This window comes from Macaca thibetana, chromosome 3, assembly GCF_024542745.1.
Source record: "Macaca thibetana thibetana isolate TM-01 chromosome 3, ASM2454274v1, whole genome shotgun sequence".
Classification (NCBI taxonomy): domain Eukaryota; kingdom Metazoa; phylum Chordata; class Mammalia; order Primates; family Cercopithecidae; genus Macaca; species Macaca thibetana.
In genome coordinates, this window is record NC_065580.1 from 98,550,447 (window position 1) to 98,571,539 (window position 21,093).

The 21,093-nt window shown below is 40.4% G+C and overlaps 1 protein-coding gene across 2 annotated transcripts in view; it reads right to left on the minus strand.

The window, feature by feature from the left end:
- The window catches only part of JAZF1 (JAZF zinc finger 1), a 349,309-nt gene that overhangs the window by 232,278 nt on the left and 95,938 nt on the right, over nucleotides 1-21,093 (minus strand). The window contains exon 1 of one of the 2 annotated variants that reach the window (XM_050783213.1): nucleotides 8,508-9,524. The exons of the other annotated variant lie outside the window; for it this stretch is intronic. Coding sequence (XP_050639170.1) covers nucleotides 8,508-8,523 — 16 coding nt within the window. The 5' untranslated portion in view covers nucleotides 8,524-9,524. Of the gene's footprint in view, nucleotides 1-8,507; nucleotides 9,525-21,093 lie in introns of those variants that run through there. 2 annotated transcript variants of the gene reach the window in all.

Consider the following 21,093-nt stretch of genomic DNA (forward strand, 5'->3'; position numbering starts at 1 on the left):
CTTTGAATGATGCAAGAAAACATCTTCTAAGCTTATTTTATTCTTTGCTTATATCATATGAAAAAATTCCAAGCTCAGCACCTTGCCTACCAAAGGATTTAAAGTCAAATTAATTATTTCTTCCTCTTTTTACACCCTGTTCTTTCTCTCTTCCACAGAAAAGGGCTGGACTTTTGTTTATAATTTAAAAATAACAAATAGATTTCACAACACCTTATTCTAAAACATTTTAACAAGAATTTACAGATCCTAATTACTTCCAGAGTAACATTTGAAACTAAGATATTAAAAAGTGCATTGAAAAACATAGATCATTTATTTATCTTTCCTTTAGTACCCAGTACTGGACAGACTGTAGACTAGGAACTGTGATCTAAAAAGATGAATGAGGCATCCTCACTTCTGCAAACTGCAATAGAACGAGAACATAGGTGAAAAAAGAGAAGGAAAGGCAGGGAGACTTGATAGCAAGATATAACAAAAAATTTCCTCCAAAAAATCACCCTTGTAATAATGACCAACATTGTTAAACACTCCTTAAGAGTATCACCCATATAATTCAGGGGGAAAAAAATCAAGTATCTTTAAGAATAGTTTCATATCACATCTATTTGAACTTGGGCTCTTAATTGTAAAAGCTAAATTAAATCAAAATATAAAACAAAACTATACTAAAATAGAACAGAAAGAAAAGAATGACACGCATTATTTGTAGTATCTTCCTGTGTTCCTTGGTAATGGAAACAAGCAAATATCTGGGATTACAAAAATTTTTAGGACATCTATTTCACCAGCATGCAAATAACTTGACATTTTACAACTATATTTATAGTACCCTTTGAGGTTCCCTGAATAAACAGTTTCCAATCTATATGCATCTCTTTGACATGTGAGAGAGGGCTCAAGAAAAGCCACAGTGTGAAAGTTATCAAAATGGAATTTTAAATCTAATGAGTTGCATATCATATCTAAGCAGAGAGTTTTAACATGACTGCAAGAAATGCTCTATTTTTTCTCCTCCCAAAATCTAAAAGGTCACACCAGTCTAATAGTGATACGTAACTGCCAAGAGTTAAAAAAAATTGGACATCCTGGAAATTATAATTTAAAAATATATACATGACTGAGGTAGGCAAAATCAAGGAAACCAAAGATACGGAATTAACACCCTCAATGACCAGAACGTCTGGCTATATATTTACTTATTTTTTTCTTTTAATTTTAATTTTCCCCCAAAATAGAAACATATTTCAAACCTCATCATTTTCTACTTTAACCAGCCAGCAGGAAACCAACATAAAATTTAAAAGAAGGAAACTATGTAAAAATCTTATATAAGCAAAAGCTTTTTCAATTTTTATTCCAACATGAGAGCAGAAAGCAAGATTTCTGGAAACTGATTATTAAATAGAAAAGAACAAAAAGAAATGTGGTCCTATTTATCACCCATTCAACAAAGAACTAGTTTTTAAATTGAAAAACTAAGCAATGCATTCTGAAATGTGGCTACAAACAATTCTATAAATTTTTAAACTAATATTAATGAGAGTTGAGGAAGCAAACTTTCAACAACACTCAAGTAGTTAAACAGAACTTCCTCATACTTCATGTTTGCCAAACAAAATATCAGGAATGTGGGATAAAGCGTAAAGCGATCTTATTATCATCTAACTCAGTCTTCTTTCACAGATTAGGAACTTGAGAACCAAAGAAGATTTTTGTTTTTTGTTTTCCTCTAAAAAATGCTCTGCTAATGATCTTACGGGCAGGTGGAATAAAAAGGGTACAATTTTAGAGGCACTAGATCACTTAGCCTTTAAAATTTCTTGACCAGCCTAACAGAATATCTTAAATTCCACCATTAGAGATTCATTCTATAGGGTTATTCATTATAACTTTAGATCTAAGAATCTAAAAGTTTGAAGGGCACTTGCAGATCCTGAGTCCAAACTCACTCAAGGAGCATATCCAAATCACATTTAGGTTAAGTTATTTTAGGGAAATGACTGGGTCCTCTTTACCTCCATAGTCCCAGATCCTGGCAGACAATAACCTACATATTAATTGTGGTGTTGGTGAAAATGACTAAAGAATCAGTCAGCTGACTTTCTCCCTGAGCACTGAGGAGGAATCTTTTGGGAATAAGATTCAGGGGTGGTAGGTTTTAAATAGAAGAGGACAGAAGGGAGCCAGACGTGGGTCCAGGAGACACAGTTTGGGGTTCTTGACAAATGTAAGCAGAGTGAAAACCTGGGTAGGGTAGAGGAGTGGGTGAGAGAAGGGGGGAGGTGCCTCAAGAGAACAATAGGACATCGAGGTGAGGGAATGGAAGAAACACACTTTGTTTATTGCACAATGTTTCACAGACCTTCTCCTGCCAACAAGCAGACCATAAATGTCACTATTCTATCCTAACATGTGCTGTTAAGTCAGTGCAGGATGGTCCAGAAATTTTGCAACTATTTCAAAAAATTACCAAAAATGTTTTACATCTTGCCTAGCATCTTGTTATCTAGGTAGTAAAATACCAAGGGTTAATGTGATAGCTAAAGAAAAAGAAAATCACCCAACCACCTCATGCCTTTTCTTTTTCTTTCCTAGGAAATTGCCAGTTATATGGGTCCTACATTTGTCCTTCTTTTTAAATGGGAAAAGGCAGAGAAAATAAAACTACAACGCGTTTTATTTGTGCGTTAGCGATTACAGCCCGGGGCTATTTTTCCTTTCCCAAACAGTGTACATTTTAGACCTGACACAAAGCAGGGGGTGGTACATTGAGCTCCATCAAGCAAATTTTTACTTGTGACCAAAATACTGGACCAGATGGATCGCAAAACTTGCCAAGAGCGCAGTTAAATGTTCACGAGAGGACTACTAACGTAAGCAAGGAACTCACTAGTGCTATCTCTGTTTTTTGTTTTCATTCCACCTAGAACCAAGAATTTAGGAATGCTAAGGAAATCAACCCCAGGCAGATTTAGTCTTTGCTAAGCACATTACAGAACTGTTAACACACACCTTAGATGCACTGAATTCGAACAATTACAGAAACAAATCTCTAAGGTTATGGAACTTCACCAGAGGTATTTCTAAGAACTGCTGGATGATTGTTAAAAGAACACTGGAAAGAGTCTGGTACAGGCCAGGTCAGGGTTGGAAGTGGCAAAGAAAGCATCAACAACAAAGCTGGGCGCGGTGGCTGACACCTGCACTCCCAGCACTTTGGGAGGCTGAGGCAGGTGGATCACAAGGTCAGGAGTTCAAGACCAGCCTGGCCAGCATGGTGAACCCCCATCTCTACTAAAAATACAAAACATTAGCAGGGCATGGTGGCGCATGCCTGTTATCCCAGCTACTTGGGAGGCTGAGGCAGGAGAATTGCCTGAATCCAGGAGGCGGAGCTTGCAGTGAGCCAAGATAGCACCACTGCACTCCAGCGTGGGTGACAGAGTAAGACTTCATCTCAAAAAAAAAAAAAAAAGAAAGAAAGAGAGAAAGCATTAACAACAAAAGGTAGGAACCATCAAACCAGATAATGATCCTCAACCAGAGTACTACAAGGTCCCTGCTTGGAAAAGTATCTGTGCTTGCCTCAAGCTCACGGTTACTACCTAATGGCACCTTCCAGAGGGTGGCTGCTGCTGTTGATTTGATTGTTGTTACTGTTGTTTTAAAACTCTAATTGGAAAATCAGTTTGTAATTCCATTTTATGACTCCTGAGGAGATGAATGGTCTTTTTAAGAACAGCTATCAAAAAAACCCTACAAAATCCATCCAAAGACAGCCTCTGCTCATCCAGAGCCAAGAAGAACTAGCAGGTACCTACAGCATCTCGGCACAAGGCTGGTCCCCATTCCAGATGAAGCTTCCACAAGTTAACTCCTTTGTACCTGCCTACCCTTGAATATGAAAATCTTTGACAAGCTGCTGCCATCCCTCCATGGTTGTGAGACCACCTGGATAAAAACTCTAGGAGAAAATGCTGGAGTCTGTGTCCACTCCAGACAACTAAGTGAAGCTTTGTCATTTACTAGGTCCACAGCAGATGGAACTAGGAAAGGCTGGGTTTGAAAAACCTAAATTAAGGTAAATATTATCCTCAGTGAACATGTTTCCCTGCTCCATCAGTGTTGTGAGGGGGGAAGATTCCAGAGATGATGACTCAGACATCAACAGGGATGAGTTCTACTGTTCTGGTTGTTAAACCAGTGGACTCTTTATCTCTCCATTAACAAATGCTGTTGTGCCCATATCCCCAAAGGAACCCCTTGCTGCTCCTGCCCTCTCCTTGGGGCTACTTTAGGCCCCCCTACAATCCAGCAACTAAAGAGGTGACCACAGAGCACAGCCAGAGGCCTGTGAGAATCAATGCCAAGGCTTCAGCCAGAGTCTCATCAGTGCTGCCCAGGCTACACCAGGCCTTAGGTAATCTGACTTGTGCTGCTGGAAAGCTCTGGAGAACCAATGATGGAGAAAGTGTTGGGCAAACTTTCTCTTGTTTTCTGCCCAGGCTAACAAAATGAAAAAATGAGGAAGAAGGTAGATTTGGGCCACTTAGAAAAACATAATTTATTTGAACCAAGTACGGCAATTTAGTTTCAATTTGTGAAATCTCAGTGTCAAAATAGGTTGGAAGGGGACTTGGGCAGGTGCTCAACCCAATCTTCAAACTGTACAGATAGGATAAATGACTTACGCTCGCTTGCTAATCAGTGCTGAGGCGAAGAACAGAACCCAGACTTCAGCCTCAGTCTCTCAGCCTAGTGTCCTTTCCCGTCTCCTTCTGCTTCTAAGTAGTTTGTTTGTTTGTTTTTGAGACAGAGTTTCGCTCCTGTTGCCCAAGCTGGAGTGCAATGGCACGATCTCGGCTCACTGAGACCTCCACCTCCCAGGTTCAAGCGATCCTCCCCGCTCAGCCTCTGGAGTAGTGGGATTACAGGTGCAAGCCAACATGCCCAGCTAATTTTTTATATTTTTAGTAGAAACGGGTTTCACTATGTTAGCCAGGCTGGTCTCAAACTCCTGACCTCAGATGATCCGCCCACCCAAAGTGCTGGGATTACAGGCATAAGCCACCGTGCCCAGCCTAGTTTTTATTTATTTATTTATTTATTTATTTATGTATTTAAGACAGTTTGTAGTACTTTCAAGTGTGCCAAAAACTGGGCTAGGAGGAAAACAATATAAGATGATTATCTCTAAAATACAAAAAGGATATGTAATGGGCATGCAATTGGTCAGTAAATACCTAGAAGCTTCTCATGCATGCATAATAAATTGCTTCCCTTAAGTTAAACAATCCTCTTGTCATATCAATTATACCATTCACCTAATTAACAGAATCTTTCCTAAACTGTGCAAAGGCAAACTTCCCTGAAGACCTTGCAAATGATTCCAGTGCCCAATTGCTGGAAGGGCACTAATGAGATTTGACTCTACTGACAAATTAAAATTTTAATCAGGGCCACATGAAAATCTCAAGAGCAGGAAAAGTAAAGCAAATCGAGAGGTTTACATCATAGGTTTTGAGATACTTTTCCATACATGCAACATAGAACAGAGAAATTAGCAGGCCAAGGAAATGTTATTTTTTTAAAAAAGGAGGAGGACAAAGAGAAAAAGAACACACGAGTCACTGGTAAACAATGTTGACACTGTTGGCCACTTTGTTTTAAAATCATATAAAATCTTTGGGGTATTAACAATTGCCCATACTTTCCCCTGGAATTGCAGAAAAGCTGGCTCTGCAGCAAAGGGAGATGGTTTAGGCCACTGACTGAAAGACTCATCCCTGTGTGTGGTTTCAAAATGCTGCCTGGTATCATAGCAACCATACATGACTGAATGTTGTACAAAATGTGATCAAGGCCTCCCCTGGGAAAATCTCGTGGAATTTACTCCATTTCTAAGATGTTCCCAGGGCTCTGGAAATCAGGTCCTCAGTACAAGGATCTTAGCGCAGGAGGAACTTACACATCCTCCAATCTGCCTACTGACAAGGCACAGAGGGGATGGAAGAGCCCAGTGACTTAACCAGCACCGTGACTGGTGGCAGAGCTGAGAACAGAGCCAGCTATCTGGACTCCCAGCTCAGCACTGCTTCCTCTTCATCTCACGGCCTCATCTCTCCAATTTAGTGAGAACTGATCTTCCTCACCAATCAGCTGTTTCACAATGAGACTCATGCATCATAGCTGTATTATATTTTAACCTGGAGATCGAGTATGGTACGCCAGTTGGATGTTTGTACTCTGGGGATTTTTCCTTGTTCTAAGGTGACATGACAAATGGCAGATCCTACACCTTCCACTTCACTAAAGATAGTCTTAAGGACAAGTGCCTCGACTTCCTTTGGCCATTAGCTCCCTGCTTGCTCCCTAGCATTAAGAAACAAAAGAAAAGTTAGCTGATTTGTTCCACGAGCCTGAGCCATGCACCTGGAGTGAGAGGTACTGAGGGAGAGGCCCAGGTTTCCTGGGTCTGTACCAGGTTCAAAGGGCAGAAGAGCTGCTCTCCATGCCCAACTTGGAACATACATAATGACATAAAGGGGGAGAAAACTTATCTCCAAACCTCTGGTTCACAGGCAATCATGTGCAGAGGCCTTTAGCTTTACAGTTTGGGGTGCTTTTTTCTCCTGGAGGTGCCGGGTACGGCTCCATGCTTGGTCTGTAGCATTCACCATGCTGAGCGTTGAGCAGCGTTCTCAAAAACTCATGCCCCCAAGTTTGAACAAACTCATACTTGTCCCCTAAGAAGTCCCTGTCATCCCAGTCTGTCTGGACATGAGCTCCTCCTCCCCTGACCGTGAGGCCCACAGATGGGATGAAGCCAGGGCCCGGCTCCTCACTCAGGTCCTCCCGCGCCTTCTCTGGATGCCTTTCTCTCCCTGCTCACGGCACACTGCACTTTGTAAAACATCTTCAGATGTGGAGTGCTGAGTCCTGGCAGTCATCCCAGGAAAGGGGAGCTTTATTGTTGCTCTGCCCGTGATTGGTCCTCACTCTCAAACAGCTGTGAACCTTTTTCTTCGTTTATTTTCAAGCAATTAAAACTACAGCTTGATAGCATTACTGTAATCTCTCCCACTGTGTTTAGAGAAATTTTCTTTCTTCGAGATTTCATGTATCTATCCAAAAGAGAGAGAACAGTCTAGAGGCACCGCATACCTCACGAAAGTGATCTGATTGGTTTCTATCCCTGAAATAGCCAAATACTTGGAAATAAGAAGTTGAAAACATACATGTGGCCACATTTTCCTCTCCTTTGCTTCCATGTCCACATGGAAAAGAAGAAAAGCTTCTAGATATTTGCAAAGGTTTTGTGAAATATGAGCTTTGGCTAAGCAAATGTTTTTGAAAATATTTGGACCCTCCAAACAGAACAGATGTTTTTGCAAAATTTTCCACCATCCAGTCACAGCAATCCCGGCATGATCCTGCCCCATGTCCGGCTCCGGGCAGGCTGTCAGTGGCAGCTGGTCTGAAGAAAGTTTCACAAAGCATCTAGCTCTTCTTTGACTTTAGAACAAGCTCCCTCCAAGCCTTGCAATGTTCCAAGGTAGAGGAGGTAGCAGGAAGATGGGCATTTGAACAGCACGGAGGGCCAGAGGCAGAGTGTGAAGGCAACAGTACCAGTTCTCTTAGTGACAATCATCAACAAAGCCTAACATTTCACAAGTACTCGGGCTTATTTCTTACGAAGTCCTGAAGCATTAAGGTCACCCAAAATCCCCTATTAAAGCGTGAGCTCCTCGAGGGCACAGACTGTGGTTTATTCATCTTTCTATATCCAGCACTTGCATACTGCATACCCAGAGCAGACACTCAATCAATTTGATTGACTGAAATGAAAGCTGTGAATACCTTCATGGGAACAGGACCATGACCAGCAGGCATCTTACCTAGAACTGGTTACCAGGTGAAGGCAAGATAAACAGAGTATTCCAACATGGAGAAGGCAGCTGCCTAAAACGGAATCGGCTCTGGAGAGCCAGAATCCCAGTGTGTAGCGAAATACTACAGGTCAGCAAGCAATGCGGTGTGATACAAAGATCCAACGATGTGCAGCCAGAAACCAGTGCACAGGGAGGTTTGATGCCAACAGAGACTGTCCTAAATCACAGGCAAGACCTGCATTCATAAAGTTATGAAAAGAGCTCATCACAGCATATTTCTTCTCCGCTTTTATGCACCAGGACAAACACCTAATACAATATCCTTAGCAGATACACCTCTGTCAACTCCAGCACCAGCAGGCGTCGACAGTTTGGTGGCTAAATGAAAATTCTTCTGCAAACCCTGCTTCAACTGCCCTCAAAAAATCTTTAATCCTCCTTTCAAACTTTTATAATTCAACTCTCGTTTCTCTCCTTCCTCATAGAACCATTTGGAAAGATTTTGGTTTTTCAATAAATATATTAATACACAAAAGTTAGTATGTCCTATAAAAGTATTTTTAACCCAGCTCCTAATCTGCCAAGATTTCAGTGAAACCTTTCACTTACCATTTGCCACCCACATACAGACCCAAGGACGGACCTTCTATCCAGTGACGGCACTTACAGCTGATTAAAGGGTTTGGAGGTGATGACAAAAATATGCTTGGTTTACAAAGACAGGCAACATGGAAGGACACATCTGTGATCAGAAAAACTGCAAATCTGTGGAGGAGGAAGCTGCTTTCGATTTGCATTATTATTGCTTGGGTTCAGGAGAGATCGTGCTGTTCCAAGTGATTCCATATTTAACAAGTTCTCGGCATTTCTCATTCCAAAAATATGTAATGAAACTACTAACAATACCAAAGAGCTGATTTTAACTTTTGTCTTCTTGTCAGAAGACAGAAAATGTTAAAGAAGAAATTTATGATGTCGTAAGTTTAACATCATAGTATGAAGTCTGGGAGACATGTCTGAATCAAACACATCTTCCGTTCTAAAATCTACCAAAATGAAGAACTTCCGAGAAGACGAATGAAGGAAACACTGTATATATTGCTTGCATAAATTGGATCTCATTAAAAATATGATGGCTAGGCTTCACACACAGTTTGCACCTTAACCTTGCATCTGTTATAAGTGCCCCAAGCATTATTCCAGCTCTTTCATTTTAGTGAGAAAGTGTGATGATTTTGTCAACCAGGGTGTAAAACTGACTTGAAACAAACTGCTATAATCAGCTTCCCACAACCCACTGAACTATGCGAAATGGCAGTATGTAATAAATAATTAATGCAATTAACAAAATGGCATGAGCCTACTATAGAATATAATCTGTTCAGGCTGAAGAATAAAGTTCATTTCAAATAATTGTTACCATATTTACTTATGGATATGGCTATATGCAACTGTACACTTAAATAGCATATAACAATTCCCAAAGTCAGGTCTTTAATGTAAATTGGCCTTGCTTCACTTTTGAGATAAGTATCTCCAGACATACGAATTCTTGGATAAAACTTAAAAAGACTAGAAGTCATTATAAAAAATAGAAAAGATAAACTGAAAGAAAAAATAGAAACCATCCATAATTCAGCTCCCTTCCACCCCCCGCCCCCTCCCCCACCAAAACACGTACAGTTAACATTTTAGAAGGAAAGAGACAAACACCTAACAGTTGTTTCAAAAGTTGGGATGGGGTTAGAGGATCAGGGAAGGATGAGTTTACCTTTCTTTGTATCATTTAAATTTTTCAAGTCATGTGCATGTATTTTTAATTTTTAGAAAATAGTTTATATAAACTTGCATACACCTTTCAGATTTTCCTCTAGATACATATTTTTTAAAAACCAAAACAGTGATGACATTGTGTGAATAACCAAAAAAAATTATAAATTTAAGAAAAGTACAAAGACAACCTCTCTCACCTTGTTCCCCTCCTCCCAAACCTCAGGAAAGGAAACTCCAGCCTTGCCTCGGTGTGAAAATATATGACTTTTTAAATTAGCACTATTGGTAGGTGTTAGCAGTGAGCAATGTGTGACCCACAATCTTCCTTTCACACAAAACACAACACTATTGTCTTCTAAATTTCCTTCATCCGAGTTGGACAGGACCCTCTCCAGTCCTCTATGTTTTAAAATAAGCAACTGATATCTAGGTAGGTTACAGAGTACTTGAGTTAGCAGAGCTAGCCATGCTGGAGCCTGGCTGGAGACCTGGTCTCTGGACTTCCCATGCAGCCCACACAGCCATCCATGCTGTTACTGGTAGAGCTCTTTTATACTGAGAGGGAAGGTCAGTCCTCAGATTTGCCCTGGAGTGTGATGACTTCAGGCTGTCTCCCCCTCGCTTTCTCTCAGGCAAGGGCGCACCCAAGGACTGAAAATCAAAGCCAGGACCACACGACTCCCATCCTGACTCTCTGGACCCGAATCTTTGCATTTTGCTTTATTTTCACTTTAAATCAAAGTAGTTTGTTAGGCTGTCTCTTAATACTTTGGCACATGTGTTCTCCTGGGGGACAATTTCACAAGGTACACTTACAACCACCGAGGCACAGTCTCTTTGGAAGAATAAGGAGCCCTCACGTCTCATCACAGTGAACGTGCCTGTTTATGTCACGTCTGCATTATTGCCCCTGCCTGGGGCAGTGCTGGCAACCCCAGGAGGAAAAACCATTCTGTTGTGCCCATTTTCAAAGAAACTCGCCTTCTACATACAGAAGCCCCTGGATGTGTGAATTTTCTTCGCAACAAAGGGACAGAAGGCCCAGTGATAGTCTCATGGTTATATGGTCAAAGGGGTTGATAAGAAGCAAAACATAAAATAAAATAATCATAATCGGAAAGAAATTGCATAAGAAAAAGGAACCTAAATGCCAAGTAAATTCAATTATTTAAGAGTAGATGCTTGAAAAAAAAGCTGACTTAGTTAAAAAAAAAATCAGAAGTGAGGCTTTTTCCCTTCAACGTATTCTATTGCTTTCTTATGCTTTATTATAAAATTAGCTGACAGTACTGTACAGGGGTCACTGCAACATTTTCTAAGTGCCTCACGTCTACCTATGTGTTCCTACTTTTCCAGGCCTCTGGGCAAGGATGTTTACATTATTTGTCCTAAGTAATTAACTTGCCCCAAATAAGTTAAAAAGTCAGTGTCACAATGTCAGAAGAAGGGCCATGAAATGTTTGTTAAGGTCACTGGAAGAGGCTAACTTGTGGCTAAATTTAGTAAGTATTTCTTTCATAGGAATAATTCCAAAGTTTGAGTCATGGAATAGAGAGGAAACCTGAAATGAGATTTTAATATTGTGCACAACACCTTAAAAAGCCCAACAGGAAAGCAGTATCCCATATGAAGCAGAAATCCAAGCTAAAGAAGATATGGAAAACAAACAAAACATTGTGGAGAGTTTTTAAAAATCCGAAACAGAAATACATATATGTATGTACTTATGTGCACATACACACATACATATAGAGAGCCCTATTTTTTGTTGATGAAATAAGCTTATTTTTATGAAATCAAAAAGATTCGTGGCTTAATAAATATGTTAGAAGAAATGAGCTATTTGAGTAAGCTACTACTTCGCAGGAGTAAGTTTATAAAGGAGGTTATACATACTTTTATAATTATTCTGATCTTTACATTTTGCATAATATTTATGAAGACAACCCTTGCTTGTCTGATGTGTGAAATTATTTATTTTTAAATTGTATTTCAAATGAAATTAACTGACATTATTACACACTGCCTCATTTTAGGACAAAGGCTTCCACTCACTGGAGAATCCACTGTGAATCCCATGAGCACAGAATGAGACTTCTTAATGACTAGTCTAAGCCTTTATAAAAAATGTCAACCATTAACGACAATAACAACTACTCCTGAATTGTGTCCTCATTTTCTTGAAAGAAATGAAGAGGGAAAGGACACAGGTCCCAGGAAATCAAATCCGCTTTTAAAGAACTGTCCTCAGAAACCAAGCAGGGAAAAGGGAAGAGGTTATGGGCATGTCGCTGGAGCCAAGCTGACCTGGGTTCAAAGCCTTACTACACTCACTGCAAATTTGTGGCCTGGCAAATCAACACATCTCTCCAAACCTGTGCACCCTCGGGTGTAAAGTAAGTGTAACAGCATCTACCCCACAGGGCTGTTGGAAGGATTTTCCAAAATGAAGAATGTAAAGTTCTCCCTCAGTGATAACCCCTCTCATCATTACTATGCCCCAGCATCCCTTAATACCAGAAGTTTCTCCCCACTCCTCCTGGGCCACAGAAGCTCATTTGTTTACTTACAACAGGGCATTTACCTGATAGTGAGCTAAACTCCCCCTAGAATATAAAAAGTATTCATTAAGTAAATATGAGAAAATAATTTTAAAATACACATATACAGACAGTAAAAAACAAACTTTACCTCCTTCCATCTCCACTTCTCCTGATTTTTACCATAAATAATTTAGTATGCTTTCTTCCAAATCTTCTCTCTCTACCTATAAATGTATATTGTAATTGGGTTTTCCCCAAAAAACACATCATGCTTCTACAAACTGTTCTATAAGTGACTTACTTTACTCAACAACATAAAACAGACAGTATTATTCTTTTTAATGGCTGCATAGTGTTTCCTATAGTGAATATACTTTACTGAAGCACTCCCCATATTAATGGATATTTAGGCGAATCCCGATTTTGCTATTAAAAAAAAAAAAAACAGGCTGTGCACTATTTTTAGGGTGGATTTCTAGAAATGGGCTTGCTAAGTCCTTGATTCATTTGAAACTTAATTTGACACTGGTTATCTTGACCACACTGACATCAGATCATAAATATGGTCATAATGACATCATAATGGGAGAGACGAGAGAGAGAACTTCTATTGGTATTCAGAGCATTTTTTTTCTCTTGGACATAAAATGGATCCATTGTACAGGAATGCCTTCTCCCCATTCTCAGTGCAGAGACAAAGCTGACAAGCTTAAAAGTACATGTTTAGGATTCTAGACTTGGTTTAACTCAAATGGCCTTGATTGGATGGGGTCCCTCTGCAGTATTAAAACTGCTCTAATTGCATTCTTCAAGCCAGCTGAAGGCTGACAGCTTCCGCTCCCGGCTCATTATCAGAGCACTTCAAGGGGCTCCATTATGAGCAGAGCACCTGGTCCAAATTTATTTCAACGGCCCAGAGCAAAATGGGAAGGTGCTTAATGTTCAACCACAATGGTGACATTTTTATGAGATATCCAAGGTTCAGAAACAAATAAATGAAAGGTTTGAAGGGAGCATGAACAGAAACCGTGACAATAAAAATTCAACATTGATATATCAATTTAAAAACATATACCACCCATACACTTGGGGTAAGGCCAAAGGTTCAATGCAGGCTAACCAGAAAGAAAAAGAAGAAAAAAGGTCAATACTCAACTCCTCCCGTGACTGGCTTTGCTAAAAAAGACTGATGAAATTCTAAAAATGTTTAAGGAAATCAGAATGAGATGCGAATTCTGGTTAGGATAACAATTATGTTATCTATCTTATCTATCTTCACCAACATGAGAACGAAAGAAAATCCAAGTGGAATTCAGAGTGAATTCTAAATGTATTATGTTCATAGTTTTTCTCTGGTTTGCTTACACAATTGCTGTCTTTCTCTCTCTTAAAAAAAAAAAAAAAATCCCGTGTGGAAATAAGTTAATAATTCCTTACAGATGTTTCCATAAGAAAACATTGTGCAAATATATATTTAGAACTTTTTAATAAATGCATAATAGGGAAATTTTCCCAGGTAGATCATAGCAGGTCCAAAGTAAACATGACATCCTATTGCATAAATCCATATCTAGAGACTGCTTGTCAAGTGGGATTTTGCTCTCTGCAGCTGAGTACTTGCAGAGATCTTAGTGTGCAGACGACAACCAATTTTAAAGCCCGAAACCCAGCTGCAGAGCATTAGAAAGCTCTACCCTCTACTAAGAATCTGTTTAAAGAATGTTAAAATAAATATTTGTATTCTTTCACTAAACACAACAATGACACTTACATTGGAATCTAAGAAAATGATGAATGAAAAATTATAACACTGGCACTTTACAATGGGAATGCTGACTAAATCGGAACTATACAAACTCGGAGGATTTACTCAATGTTTAGTCTCTTAAGAGAAAAAGAGGAGGACAATTAATCAACTACATAGAAATTTTTTTTCAGCTATTAGTTGCTTTTGGTCTTGTGATTTTTATCTTTCTCAAGCATTTTCCCTATTAAGCCGACCATATGGATGTGCAATGCATTAATCGGCCAGACTATAAAGGCTTTAATTATTTTACTGATTTAGAAAGGCAATTAGGCAGCACCTATTTTTCACGTATTGATTACACCGACTCTGGTTTTAGATCTGAATTCATGAATCATCAGGCAACTGGTATAACCACAAAAAAGGCTACTGGAGTCTTTTTTTTTTTTTCTACAACAAATAAATAAAAGCACTTAAAATTAATTACCTGATAGAACCACCTTAACTACAAAAAAAGAGTGGCAAAATCCCAGTAGAATAAATTCGGTATGTAAGTCCTCCAGCAAAGTGATCACTTTTCTGAATGCCTGCAGGCCACCCAGTGTTAGGTCTTAGAATTTGGGAGCTTAGAAAAATCTTCATCTGGGTGTACAAAAACAGGGTGCTTTGTTTTGGTTCTGATTTAGCCTTGCTTCTGCCTTTACTGTATTCTGCTGCCTCCTTTGAAACTACATAAAGAGCTGGAGCTCTGGGAGTCCATGGGGAATTTCCAAGCTCACCATGGAAACTGAGGAAGTGGTCATTTGGATTATGTACATCCGGGTTCTGATTTCTCCTTCACTTTGACCTCCTTCTCCTCCCCATCTACTAACTATTTAAGACCCGCTATGTAATCTAGCTCAGAACAACTGAGACTGCAATGATGGCTGTGCATGGTGGCACTTATGAAACGAATAATTCCCAGCCTTTCCCATCTTTATGGAACAGAAGAAAACATAAGTCTTGAAAGTTTTCACAAGACGCTATGTTAGATGAAAAAATTTGAGAATTTTTCCCATAGAACAGATGTTTCCTAGCTTTGTACAGCCTCTCAGCTCTACATAAGGAAGTCACTCATATGATGATAATGTACCATTTATAGGCAGGGTGGCAAGACACTTGGATTCAAGCACTGGATGGCATTTATCAGCTGTGCAACTCTATGCAAATTATCTTCAAGTCTTTCTAGCATTAGTTTCTCCATCTATAAAATGGGAGCAATTATGCATGCTTTACCCATCACAGAGAACTGCTGAGACAGTCATACGTGCATGTGAAAATGCTCTCTAAGCTGGAAACTAGTGTCATAAACGTCATTTCTTTTTGCAGAAGCCATCTCCTTCATGCAATCACCTACACTGCCCTCTCGTGGTAGGCAGGCTGCATTGCTACTCAAAGGCAAAGACAATTATTTTGTGAATTTAAGATTGTATTACTACCAGATTAATTTCATGTCACCAATTCTTAATTGCCAGGCAAATAGAGAGAGGGCCACTTGACATGAAATACACAATTCAAAGGATCTACTTGGGTTTTTTTTTGTAATGCCATTTATGAACAGTGAATCCAGACACTATACTCTGGGCCCTTTTCTTGTACTAGTAGTCAATGATAAAAATTTTGAAAAGTGGAAAACACTGGACAAAAAGAGAAGCAGGAGATCAGCTGAGTATTGGTGAAAAGTCTTACCTTCCCTGTTACTTTGGACATGGATATTAAAGCCAGTGAAAATGTTCATAAAAATTGTAGGAACAAAAAGCCATCCATAGTTTTGCCGTACTCTAGAACTAGAATAACTGACTTTTAGAACTGGCAGGACCTGAGATGCCACATTGTTCCTCCTCCTTTCTTTACAGATGGAAAATCTAAGATGCCTATAATTTTTTTTTTTTTTGGTGAGACAGAGTCTTGCTCTGTTGCTCAGGCTGGAGTGCAAGTGGTGTGATCTCTGTTCACTGCAACCTCCACTTCTCTGGTTCAAGCAATTCTCCTGCCTCAGCCTCCCAAGTTGCTGGGATTACAGGTGGCCGCCACCATGCCTGGCTAAGTTTTTAAATATTTTTAGTAGAGACAGGGTTTCACCAAGTTGGGCAGGCTGCTCTTGAACTCCTGATCTCAGGTGATCTGCCCGCCTCAGCCTCCCGAAGTGTTAGAATTACAGGCGTGAGCCACCACACCCGGCCATGTGCATAATTTGAAAGATGTACCTCACTTGGTCGCTGACCACCAAATTCCATCACAGCAACCACCTTCACTTGGAGCTGCCTCCTGCTTCTGTTTTTATCACTTCTTAACTCAAAATACATCTTCAATCCCATTTTTCTCTGACATTGATATAGAATAAGAAATACTGGAAAACTAAGCCACGAGGGGCAAAATAAAATATAAACATCACTTAAGATAATTCATTATGAGAAATCATAAAACTGACAAGTCTCCTGAACAAAAATGACTTGAGAGTTTACCCAAAGGTTAGCAAATATTAAAATAATGACAAGGATAACAACCACAAGCAAATCAATACATGCTTGCTGATGAACTGAGTAGGAACTTAAGAACTTGACGCCTCTCTAAAATTTTTAGTTGAGAAACATTTAATTATACTCACTATGCAGTAGGCCATGTTTCAAATGCTTTCTTATAATCTCATCACAACATCCAATATGCTGTTAATAACCTTTATTGACTGCAGCATCGGTTTACAAACCCTGCTGATTGTTCAGCTAGCACCATGGATCGGGGAGTAATCTAGAGGCATAATTCAGAGATACTGCTGGTCTGGTTCCAGACCATTGCAATAGCAAATATCACAATAAAGCGAGTCACACTAATTTTTTGATTTCCCAGTGCACATAAAAGTTATATTTACACTATACTGTAGTCTATAAAGTGTGCAATTAACATTATGTCTTTAAAAAGTATATATCTTAATTTTAAATTATTTTATTGCTAAAAAATGCTTTGTAAAAATGCTTATAGTCATCTGAGCTAGATCTTCTGGATAAACTGTTGCAGCTTCTCCAGCAAGTACTTGAGAAGCTGCCTCACTTTGCTGCCTCACTTTGCACTTTCACATTATGGAGATGGCTTAGTTTCTTAAACTTCATGAACCCAACTTCTGCTAGCTTTCAACTTTTCTTATGCAGCTTCCTCACCTCACCCAGCCTTCATAGAATTGAAGAGACTTGGAGCCTTGCTCTGGATTAGGCTTTGGCTTAAGGGAATGTTATGGCTGTGTTGATTTTCCATCCAGAACACTCAAATTTTCTCCATATCAGCAATAAAGCTATTCTGCTTTCTTATCATTCGTGTGTTCACTGGAGTAACACTTTTAATTTCCCTCAAGAACTTTTTCCTTGCATTCACAACTTGGTTAACTGTTCGGTGCAACAGGCCGAGTTTTCAGCCTGTGTCGGCTTTCAACATGCCTTCCTCACTAAGTTTAATTCTTGCTAGCTTTTGGTTGAAAGTGAGAGACGTGTTACTCTTCCTTTCACTTGAACACTTACAGGTCATCATAAGGTTATTAATTGGCCTAATTTCAACATTGCTGTGTCTCCAGGAATAGTCAGGCCCAGGGAGAGGGAGAGAGACAGAGGAAGGGCCTGTTGATAGAGCAGTCAACACATACAACATTTATTGATTAAGTTCACCATCGTATATGGGTGCAGTTCATGGCACCACCAAACAATTACAACAGTAAAGTCAAAGATGACCGATCACAGATACAATGACAATGAAATTTAAAAGATTGCAAGAATTACCAAAATGTGACACAGAGACATAAAATAAACACAGGCCATTGGGAAAATGGCCACAAACCTTCAATTTGTAAAAAATGCACTATCTGCCAAGTGTGGTAAAGCAACGTGTGCCTGTATTAGGGAAGGGAGGGCATCAAAGTTCCTTAGAAGATAGAGTAGTAAGCTGGTAAATTATGGGAAAAGTCAAGAAAACCTCGTGGGGACCAGCACAGGAAAGGCTGGCAGAGATGAAGCAGGCCTTGCATTCTTTGACCTCAGGGCAGTGGAGGACATCTCCGGGATGTGACCCAGTCAGGTTAAGGTTTTGAGACAGGGCTAAGCCCAGTGTTGTTACTCTTCAGTAAGCCTGGAATGGAGCCACCCCCTCCCCAAGCAAATCACATTATGATGAGGAAGAGTCACATGCAGATAAACAGTAAATGAAGACAGGACAGCCAGCTCGGAGGAACCAACACCAACATGGGGGAAGGGGTGCGGGCGCGCCTGGGGGGCTGCACCTGCAGAGGGGAGCAAGAGGGCACTTTGGGGCACCAGATGCTTTTTCTAAGGTTTGGTCATAACCAGCACCAAAAAACAGCAAGCCGTGCCATTCCCTCTGCTATTCTATTTCTTCACGCTGCCTAGCTGGGGTTTTAGGGACTTGAAAAGGTACCTGGGGCTACAGAACAGTGTCCATGCACTTTGGCAAGTGGGCAAGTGGGCCTGGGACATTGTAGCGGCCTCTGCTCCACCCTTTTGCCTTGTCCAAAAGTCTCGACACTGCCAGAGAGCGAAGTGGGACAAGACCCCAGAGAAGAATTTAATAAAACATCAAGGCCAGGGAGTTTGTGATACTTAAAACTTTGTGGAGGATGGGTCAATCTGCATTTATATGTGTTTCCATCTTTCCAGAGAGAGAAAAAAAATTAACATGGACTGAATTTTCTCTATTTCTATTAATTCACATATTATGGCATTTTCATTACAACAAAATGCTGCACTCTTATACTTTCTTAAAAAGATCACTATAGTAAAACTCCTATTAATCTATATACCTGGATGACACTAGAGTTTAATAAGTGTTTACAGAATAAATCAATGACTGACAGTAATATTAAGGGGCTAAATAAGTTGATCTCTAAAATTACTTTCAACCTAAAAATGCTAAGTCCTTAGGTTATTTTAGAGTAGAGTATGTTTGACGATTATGAGAAAGTATCTGGAAACGTGAAACTTTAGCCTGCTAAAGCATCCTCTAGACAGGTCCCTCTGACAAAATGAAGTAAGACCTGGTAGAATTTTTCAGACAAATCATGCCAAAGCATCACCTCCTTCAAGACAATGCATGGGGGTGTGGGGAGGCAAGGACATCACTTACCCTTGCAGCCCTTGTCTATTTGGCTTTCTTTACAACATTTTACTGGACTGATGAGTGCTCCTCATTGAACTCTCCTTCCTGGGCTTCCCCTTGCTCTCCCACCTCTGCCCGTTCACTCTGCTCCTGTGCAGGCTCCCTTTTCTCTGTCCACCCTTAGTGAGTCTTTGGCCTTAGGGATCTTCTTAGGTTCTCTTCTCATGCCACACCGTCTTTCGTCTCCCGTGATTTTAGTTAATATCTGTATGGTGATGGCTTTCAAATCTCTTCCTCCAGCTCCAGCTGCCTATTGGACGTGTATAATCGGTAGCTCCCCAGGCTGCAGTATGTCCGAAGCTCCCTGCCCTGGTCTCCCTCCTCGCAGCCTCTTTTGAGTGACAGACACATGTCCCACCAGCCACCCATGAGCCATCCTTGGCACCTCTCTGGAACCTTACCCCTCACATCCCATAAATCCCCAAGGACTGTGCCTCCACCTGCTGAACATCACCAGAGTCCACTTCCAACTCCACTCACAGTGACTGCAAAGGGGGCCTTTGCCTTGGTGCCACCATCACTATTCCCTGCTCCACAAGGTGGGCAGGGTCAGCTTCTCAAATGCTGATCTGGGCACCTCAGTCCCAGTTCAGAACCCACCAGTGCCTTCCTACAGCCTGTGAGAAAGTCAAAACTCCTCCATCTGGGTTCGCAAAGCCCTTCCAGAGCTGACCACCACTGAGTGCTCTGGCCTCTCCCTCATGGAAACACATTTTCTCACCTCCTTTACTTCTGCTGTACTCGTGGATTAAATTGTTTTCCCTTATCCAAATCCCCTCCACCTGGCTGGGGCCATTGCCTTCCAGCTTTTTGGCTTCTGGTAAGTTCTGCCTGAACCCCTTCAACCCTAGATCAAACACCCCTTCCACATGCTCTCTTTGGGTTCACATCTCTCATTTTAGCCCTTGTGCCTTGAGTGTAAGTTCCTGTAAAGTCTCAGTATCCTTGCCCCACTCGTGCACAAACCCTAAGGCTGTCTCATTCATATCACAACTCCAGAATCTGCACAAGGCCTACCACATGACAGCCACTCAATGGATATTTACTGAATAAATAAACTCATGATTATGAATATTTTAGTACCTGACCTATGAGTTATTGATACATAATGGGAGTACCATGGGTTTCAAAATAACACAGACCTGGTTTCCCATCCCAGCTCCACAGCTCACAAGCTATTCGATCTCAGAAAATGTATGCCAACCACTTACTTCATAGGGTTGCTGTGAAGACTAAAATACACACAGCATGTGAAGTGCCAAGAGTGCTGTATTATTTTGTATTTTTCAAAATGCAGTGCTACCAACTTCTTTATCACTATGTCAATTAATGCTATTGCTGCCTTAACCCACAGGCCATCAGAGACATTTTTAAAGTTCTTTATGTGAGCATTATTCAAGGAAAAGCCTTGTCTGCTGACCCAGCCAGTAAAAACATTGGGCCTTGACATTGGGTAAGAAATGTTGCTTACAACATTGTAACATTGTTGCAACATTGTCTTACCCAATGCCAGGGCCCAGTGTTATTACTCAAGCAGGCTGGAACATCCGATAATTTCCGCCAGCCTAAGAATTATTGGTATTGCTTCTACATTTTACATTTTATGACAAGTCTAACAATACAAAGCAAACAGTGAAATAGCTTGTTTCTTTCCAGGATTATCGAATGAGGGCAGAAGATGTCATGGGTATATTTTGATAAGTATTTCAGGCATTACAAACAACACTGAAATATATGCCAGCCTTGTAACCACCACACTGCAACATTTTCTGCTGCCTTCTGAAGACTGTGGAAAAGCCCCCTTGTGAGGGAGGGTGGAAGGAAGAGAGGGAATTTCTCAGAAAGAGAAGAGAAAAACCTAACACTTGCCCAGTATCATTGTGGGTTTAACCATTTTGCTTTACTGATTTTATGGCACAATCTAGTCTCCCCGTATCCCCAG